At 52.0% G+C, this 8178-nt stretch overlaps 1 protein-coding gene across 3 annotated transcripts in view; it reads left to right on the forward strand.

Moving 5' to 3' along the window:
* Positions 1-7828, forward strand: part of CCAR2 (cell cycle and apoptosis regulator 2) — a 15294-nt gene extending 7466 nt beyond the window's left edge. For 2 of the 3 annotated variants that reach the window (XM_017549684.2, XM_017549685.2), the window contains exons 8-21: positions 541-660; positions 1932-2154; positions 2231-2344; positions 2674-2837; positions 3238-3409; positions 3495-3725; positions 3822-4058; positions 5234-5378; positions 5511-5593; positions 6104-6250; positions 6386-6497; positions 6598-6786; positions 6917-7122; positions 7391-7828. In XM_017549684.2, coding sequence (XP_017405173.1) covers positions 541-660; positions 1932-2154; positions 2231-2344; positions 2674-2837; positions 3238-3409; positions 3495-3725; positions 3822-4058; positions 5234-5378; positions 5511-5593; positions 6104-6250; positions 6386-6497; positions 6598-6786; positions 6917-7122; positions 7391-7435 — 2188 coding nt within the window. In that variant the 3' untranslated portion in view covers positions 7436-7828. The remainder of the gene's footprint in view (positions 1-540; positions 661-1931; positions 2155-2230; positions 2345-2673; positions 2838-3237; positions 3410-3494; positions 3726-3821; positions 4059-5233; positions 5379-5510; positions 5594-6103; positions 6251-6385; positions 6498-6597; positions 6787-6916; positions 7123-7390) is intronic. The other variant, XM_017549686.2, reaches the window with a different exon arrangement.
* The last annotated feature ends 350 nt before the right edge of the window (positions 7829-8178 follow it).

Consider the following 8178-nt stretch of genomic DNA (forward strand, 5'->3'; position numbering starts at 1 on the left):
TTTTAGTAGAGACGGGGTTTCACCATGTTGACCAGGATGGTCTCGATCTCTTGACCTCATGATCCACCCGCCTCGGCCTCCCAAAGTGCTGGGATTACAGGCGTGAGCCACTGCGCCTGGCCCATGTCTCTTGTTTTTAAAAGACAAATCAGTTTCTCATTTCAGAAAAATCACGTTAACTATAATTTACAAAGTGCAGAAAAATAGAAGAAAATTACTTGTAAGCTTACCAGAGGCTTCCACCATTAATATTTTCTTTCAGTCTTCTAAAGTTGTCTTTAGAGTAGCTGAGGGCTACTGTGCATAGTGTTGCGGAGTGTGCTTTTTGCTTAACAGGAATGTTTTTCTATGTTGTTAAAATAGTGTAGATATCCATTTAAATACTTTTGTAACGTTCTGTCATATGGCTGTTAGCATGGCTTCTTTATCCGTTTCTTGGATGTGAGGGATTTGATTATTTCCAGTTCTTTTTTAGTTCATTATGTATTGAATACATGTAACAATGTAGCTTCTTACTGTTGGTGATGGGTCAAACTCTAGTGATGACTATGACTCCAAGAAACGCAAACAGCGGGCTGGCGGAGAGCCCTGGGGTGCTAAGAAGCCAAGGCATGACCTGCCTCCTTACCGGGTCCACCTCACTCCCTACACTGTGGACAGGTGAGTGGTGTGGCTGAAGTGGGCTGAGATTTGGTGCTGGTAACAGTTTTTTATGTAAATGAGATGGGGTCCATGCAGGTGCATGTGTGTGTTCTTACAGCCTTTTATAAACAAACAAAAAACGCATGGAAACCTGTTGTTCATACTGTTTGGTGGTTTGCCTTTTCACTGAATGTACTTTAGATTTCATTCCATGTGAACGTTTATTAGATCCATTTTTTTAAAATTAATTAATTTATTTTTTTAAGTGACTACACAGTATTCATCGAATGGATGAACCATGATTTATTTAACCGATTCTCCATTTGCCCTCTGATTACCCTAAATTCTGTTGGAATGAACATCCTTCTTTCTACACCCTCTGTGTTTGTTGAGATCAGTTCCCAAAAATGGAACAGCTGGTTGAAAGCCTTTGCCTTAAGCTTCCCTAGCTCCCGAAGAGGCTGCTGTGCCCATTCTGCTCTCCCCAGTGGGGTGTGGAGTCCTTGTTCCCCACGCCTGTGCCAACACTGTTAGCAGACTTTTTCATCTTTGTCTGTCTAGTTGGTGACACAGGATAATGTGATTTATATTATTATTATTATTATTTTTTTGAGACACAGTCTTGCTTTGTTGCCTAGGCTGGAGTGCGGTGGTGTGATCTTGGCTCACTGCACCCTCTGCCTCCTGGGTTCAAGCGATTCTTCTGCCTCAGCCCCCTGAGTAGCTGGGATTACACGCATGTGCAACCATGCCCAGCTAGTTCTGTATTTTTAGTAGAGATGGGGTTTCTCCATGTTGGTCAGGCTGGTCTTGAATTCCTGACCTCAGGTGATCTGCCCACCTCAGCCTCCCAAGTGTTGGGATTACAGGCGTCAGCCACCATGATTTTGCATTTCTTTACTTATAAGTGAGACTGAGCATATTTCATGGGCTTTTAATTCTCATGTATTTCTCTGAAGAACCTATTGATGTCAATATTCTGTTTTCTCTTAGGGTTTTGAGCTTTTTGTTAACTGACTTTTGAGTTCCTTTAAATTAAAGCAATGACTCATTTCTCTGTCATGTATTATAAGTGTTTTCTTTTTTCCCTTTCCCAGTTTGACTTCTGCCATCTAGAGGTTGTAAATTAAGTGGTCAGATCTGATCTAGTTTCCTTGAGAGGTGCCTTATTTCAAAAGTTCTTTCTCAGACTGAAAAATAATTCGTCCATTTTTTTCAAGTCTTTGACTGTTTCATTTCTAATGTTTTAGTCTTTGCTCAGTTTGGGTTCCCTTGCTGTCTTCCTGTAGCCCCATCTGTGACTTCCTAGAACTCCAGCGCCGTTACCGCAGCCTCCTGGTCCCCTCAGATTTTCTGTCCGTGCATTTGAGCTGGCTGTCAGCATTCCCTCTGAGCCAGCCCCTTTCCCTCCATCATCCGAGCCGGATCCAGGTTTCTTCCGAAAAGGAGGCAGCTCCAGACGCTGGTGCTGAGCCCATCCCTGCAGACAGTGACCCCGCTTATAGTTCCAAGGTAAACTGACAGGCGTCTGCTGCTTCATCTGATTTCTGGAGGCTGAAGGCAGCTCTCAGTGTCTCCTTCTGCACAGGTACTGCTGCTCTCTTCCCCGGGGTTGGAGGAGTTGTTTCGTTGTTGCATGCTCTTTGTGGATGACATGGCTGAGCCGAGGGAGACGCCAGAGCATCCTCTGAAGCAGATTAAGGTAAGAGCTGGAGGGCAGGAGATGCATTCACTGGGCATGTGCAGAACCTGTCATGTTTTGAATGCTTGGCTCCTCTTCCTGAATACCTAGAAACAAAGCATCTCGGAGCCGAACGCCCCTCATTTCACCCAGGAGGAAGGAGGGGCTCAGAGCTGTTGTGACTAGTCAGAACTAGGTGGCTGGTTCATGTTAGCAGATCAAGACCCCGCTGTGTGGGGGACTTCACTGCTTCCTGCTGCCTTCATTCTGATGGGTGGCAGCCTTCCCCTGCAGTGGGAAACCAGGAAGTGTGGTTTTTTTGTTTCATATCCCTGATCTCTTTTTTGCAGTTTCTGCTGGGCAGGAAAGAAGAGGAGGCAGTGCTGGTTGGGGGTGAATGGTCTCCTTCCCTGGATGGCCTCAACCCCCAGGCTGACCCTCAGGTGCTGGTGCGCACTGCCATCCGCTGTGCGCAGGCCCAGACCGGCATTGACTTGAGCGGCTGCACGAAGTGGTGAGTGGCTTCCTGAGCCTCGGCGACACCAGCCCACCGGGTTGAAGGGGTTTTGCCGGGGAGGCCCCGCCCCTGCCTTTTTCTGCTATTGAGCTCTCTTCTGCCCCCGTCCCGCTCCTGCCCCCTCTGCTGCCTCAGGCTAGGGTGGAGTGTATGCCAAAAGCCAGCTGAGGCCCCAGGCTGTGTTGTCCTCACACCTTGTATGGCGCTTGTGTCCTTATGGCCTCCCCACTGCCTGAGCGTTTTTTGAGGATTTGGTCTGTAACTTTGCTGTTGTGTTTTCAAGTTTGGCTCGCAGTATGTGCTCATTGAGTGCTGATTGGAAACTGAAGCCCTGGCCTGTGAACGTGGTATCTGAGTTGTCACTCAGGAAGTTAATATTTCCTTTTGCCGTGTGCAGGTGGCGCTTTGCTGAGTTTCAGTACCTGCAGCCAGGCCCCCCCCGGCGGCTGCAGACAGTGGTGGTATACCTGCCGGATGTCTGGACCATCATGCCTACTTTGGAGGAGTGGGAGGCCCTGTGCCAGCAGAAAGCTGCAGAGGCAGCTCCCCCAACCCAAGAGGGACCAGGGGTAAGGCTATGCCTTAGCCAGTAGCGGGGGAAGTAGGTGCCCTGATCCTGGGGCCCAGAGGGTCTCATCTCGGCAATTGTCACAGGAAACGGAACCTACTGAACAGGCACCTGACGCCTCAGAGCAAGTGGCAGATGCTTCTAGACGGAACGCAGAGACTGCAGAGGCCACCACTCAGCAGGAAACGGACACTGATCTTCCAGAGGCCCCTCCGCCGCCACTAGAACCTGCTGTCATCGCACGCCCTGGCTGTGTAAACCTGTCCCTCCATGGGATTGTGGAGGATCGGAGGCCAAAAGAAAGGATTTCTTTTGAGGCAGGTGTCAGAGTCTTGGGGAGGCAGTGGGCTGGGATGTAGGCCTGGAGCAGCCTTTCTTCCTGATGCTCATGGACCCTGCCACCTCCCCATCAGGTGATGGTGCTGGCCGAGCTGTTTCTGGAGATGCTCCAGAGGGATTTTGGCTATAGGGTTTACAAGATGCTGCTAAGCCTTCCTGAAAAGGTCGTGTCCCCACCTGAACCTGAGAAGGAGGAGGCAGCCAAGGAGGAAGCCACCAAGGAAGAAGAAGCCATCAAAGAGGAGGTGGTCAAGGAGCCCAAGGATGAGGTACACAATGAGGGCCCAGCTGCGGAGTCAGAGCCCCAGTTGGTGAGTACCCTCTTGCCCCAGGCTGCCATAGTGCTTGCCATGGCCACGCATCTTCACCCTTGGCTCTGTTCTCACTGCTTCCTGCGCCTGAGTACATTCCCCACTCCCTTGCTCAGCACGGACTGAGGCTGCACAGCTAGTAAGTGGCACACGTGGCATGAGGGAAGATGGTACAGGACAGTGCAGCTAAGTGGCCTGACAGCACAGGAACCCCAGTCACTGAAAGGGCTTGACCAGAGTGCGGTGCTTTGCTTGCCTGATGGTTAACTAGAAAATTTTGTAAACGTTTTCTAAAATAAGAGTCTGGTGTTTTTTTTTTTTTTTGAGATGGAGTCTTGCTCTGTTGCCCAGGCTGGAGTACAGTGGTGTGATCTCAGCTCACTGCAACCTCTGCCTCATGGGTTCAAGTGATTCTCCTGCCCCAGCCTCCCGAGTAGCTGGGATTTCAGGCACCCACCATCATACCCAGCTAACTTTTTTTTTTTTTTTTTTGAGACGGAGTTTCGCTCTTGTTACCCAGGCTGGAGTGCAATGGCGCGATCTCGGCTCACCGCAACCTCCGCCTCCTGGGTTCAGGCAATTCTCCTGCCTCAGCCTCCTGAGTAGCTGGGATTACAGGCACGCGCCACCATGCCCAGCTAATTTTTTGTATTTTTAGTGGAGACTGGGTTTCACCCTGTTGACCAGGATGGTCTCCTCGATCTCTTGACCTCGTGATCCGCCCGCCTCGGCCTCCCAAAGTGCTGGGATTACAGGCGTGAGCCACCGCGCCTGGCCTCCAGCTAACTTTTCTATTTATGTAGAGATGGGGTTTCACCATGTTGGCCTGGCTGGTCTTGAACTCCTGACCTCAGGTGATCCACCTGCCTCGGCCTCCTAAAGTGCTGGGATTACAGTCATGCACCACCGTGCCCAGCTGCTTCTTGTTTAAATAAAGTAAATATAATTTCTTCTGGGACCAAGATCAACACCTGAGGAAAAGCCTAGGTGTCTGGTGATGCCCTGGCATGCTCTGAATTGCAAGTAATGAAATTAAATACATGAAATGAGAGAGTGTCTGTAGAGCCCTCCACAGTGCCTGGGGCATAGTTGATATTCATGTGTCAGCCATGATTACTGTTGGTAATTACAGTAACTGCCTGCCTTCTCCTCATCGCCTTCGTCTGCTTCCCTAGAAGGAGGATGGGCTTCTGGCCAAACCAACCTCTTCTGGGGGAGAAGAAGAAGAAAAACCCCGGGGCGAGGCTTCCGAGGACCTGTGTGAGATGGCCTTGGACCCAGAACTCCTGCTTCTGAGGGATGATGGAGAGGAGGAGTTCAGTACGTAGAGTGGTGGGAGGGGAACTTGCAGGCTCGGGATGTGGCTTTCTACCTGCGGCCTAGCTGCTTTTCATTTTCAGACTGTGGGGCCGTGGTGGGCCCTGCTCTCCATTTATCTTGGGCTTTCTGTAGCAGGAGCAAAGCTGGAGGATTCGGAGGTCCGTTCCGTTGCCTCAAACCAGTCAGAGATGGAGTTCTCTTCACTTCAGGACATGGTGAGGCCTGTTCTCAATCTCTCTGGGCTGTAGTGGTGCTCGTGGGGGAAGGATGCTTATCAGTGACTTTTCTCAATGGACCCAACACACAGTGTGGCCCTTGGCTCATGAAGGGCATGTTCATAGGCCAGGAGAACATTTCCGTGTCTGTCGGGGTGAATCAGAGAGTAGTATTTGATCCTCTCCTGAGAGAGGAGCACAGGAGGTTCTTTTTTGAAAGTGCCCCAGAGAGGAAGGCTGGCTTGGGTGTGATGAACATCATCAACCAAGCTGCTTGATGTTTTTTTTTTTTTTTTAGAGATGGGGTCTCGCTATGTTGCCCAGGCTGGAGCACAGTAGTTATTCACAGGCATGAATGGGCTCAAGTGATCCTCTTGCCTTAGCCTTCTCAGTAGCTGGGACTCTAGGAGTGCATCACTGCACGTGGCCTGAGCCACTGAATCCTGGGCAGTAGAGCCACTGAGGGAACTTCCTATTTGCAAAGCCTGCTCATCTTTGTTTTCTTTGCAGCCCAAGGAGCTGGATCCCTCTGCTGTGCTCCCCTTGGACTGTCTGCTTGCTTTTGTGTTCTTTGATGCCAACTGGTGTGGCTACTTGCACCGGCGGGACTTGGAGAGGATCCTCCTTACCCTTGGGATCCGGCTCAGTGCTGAGCAGGTACCTTTTTCTCTTTCCTGTCCCCAGCACACGGGCACAGGCCTGCACTTACTCCTGCTCCAGGTTCCTGCACACCACCGGGGTCAGAGATGAGGCCTTCTGATTGGCAGGTATCTGAGGGTGTGTTTTCTGCAGGCCAAGCAGCTGGTCAGTAGGGTGGTGACCCAGAACATCTGCCAGTACCGGAGCCTTCAGTACAGCCGCCAAGAGAGCCTGGATGGTGGCCTTCCAGAGGAGGTGCTCTTTGGTATGTCCTGGGGCTCTGCAGCCTTCCTGGGGAACTGGCAGGGCAGGCTGCCCTCTCCTCCTAGGCCCCATCCTAAAATCTTTTGCATGGCTCCCTCTAGGAAACCTGGATCTGCTGCCTCCTCCTGGGAAAAGCACGAAGCCAGGTGCCACCCCCACGGAACACAAAGCCTTGGTTTCCCACAATGGCAGCCTGATCAATGTGGGGAGTCTGCTACAGCGTGCAGAGCAGCAGGACAGTGGGCGGCTTTACCTGGAGAACAAGATCCACACACTGGAGCTGAAGCTGGGTGAGGGCCTAGGGCTGTGGCCACCACGGGGACACGTGCAGACCAGTGGGGAAGCCACCACTTAGGCTCTGTGCTATGCTCAGCGACTTGATGGAGCTGTGTCCATTTTGTTTCCTCCTCCACCTCACAGAGGAGAGCCATAACCGTTTCTCAGCCACTGAAGTTACAAATAAGACGCTGGCGGCTGAGATGCAGGAGCTGCGAGCCCGGCTAGCGGAGGCCGAGGAGACCGCCCGGATGGCAGAGCGACAGAAAAGCCAGCTCCAGCGGCTGCTGCAGGAGCTCCGCAGGCGCCTGGCCCCCCTGCAGCTGGAGATGCAGCGGGTGGTGGAAAAGGTAAGGTAGGGGTGGACCAGGAGGCAGTGCAGCTCCTTTCCCTGAGCCCCAAAAGCCCCCGGAAGGGCGCTTGCCACCATGTCCAGAGTTACCAGAGGGCCAGCAGGCACCGGCTTCTTCCTTCCGTTGCTTGTCAGGCTGTGCGGCCCCGATTGCCGGTTCTCTGAGACTTGAGCAGTCAGCAGTGGGGAGCTTCCCAGCAGGAGGCAGTACGCAGTCATCAGATTGCCTTGCCAGGACCAATTCTGGGTACATCTGTTTCAAACAGGCTGACAGCTGGGTGGAGAAGGAGGAGCCGGCACCTAGCAACTGACGGCCTCGCATGGAACTGCCATCCTGTGAGGGCAGCGGTGGCACCTGGCAAAGTTGGAGCCCTTGCGGTACCAGAAAGCAGTGGGAGCAAGACCTGGGAGCCAGGGCAGGGGTGGCTGACCCTGCGCTCAGCCTCTAGGGGACGGCAGGCCATCAGGCTGGGGGCTGTGCTATGTGGGATGGACGCGTGAGGAATCCCGGTTCCACTTACAACTAAATACAACATCTTTTGCACCCCGAGAATGTCATTTTGCCCTCCACCTTGGAATTTCTCCTGGGGCCCTTTTAGTCTTGTGCTGACTTTCTCCTGTCCTCTTCCAGTTTAGAATAAGACAGGGGAGAAAAAGGCTTTTCGAGTGTGTGACAATGTCTGTTGTCAGTGAACTGAACTGAAGAGACAGACGTGGAGCCTGGCTGGGGCTAAGTGCCCCCTCCTCCGGATGGCACAGGCCCTGCTAGTTCCGGACGCAGGCTTCTGGGGGAAGGGTCTCCCTCAGCCATCCTGGGAATGGAGTCCATGCTAGAAAGCACTCAGTGTTGGGCTTTGTTTGCCAATAGAACACTGTGTCCCAGTCACCCCAGACTCACCAGAAGAAACCAGCACTTCTTTCCCATGGCTCCTGTGTTCAGAATGTGGTATTGGCTCTGGCCCAGCCTTCTCCCCTGTTCCCCATAATTCTTGCCTCTTTCCATAATCCGTGGTTTCAGTTTGACTTTGTATATAAAGTTGGGTTTTTTTTTTTT

Source organism: Cebus imitator, unplaced genomic scaffold (assembly GCF_001604975.1).
Source record: "Cebus imitator isolate Cc_AM_T3 unplaced genomic scaffold, Cebus_imitator-1.0 Scaffold221, whole genome shotgun sequence".
In the NCBI taxonomy this organism is placed as follows: domain Eukaryota; kingdom Metazoa; phylum Chordata; class Mammalia; order Primates; family Cebidae; genus Cebus; species Cebus imitator.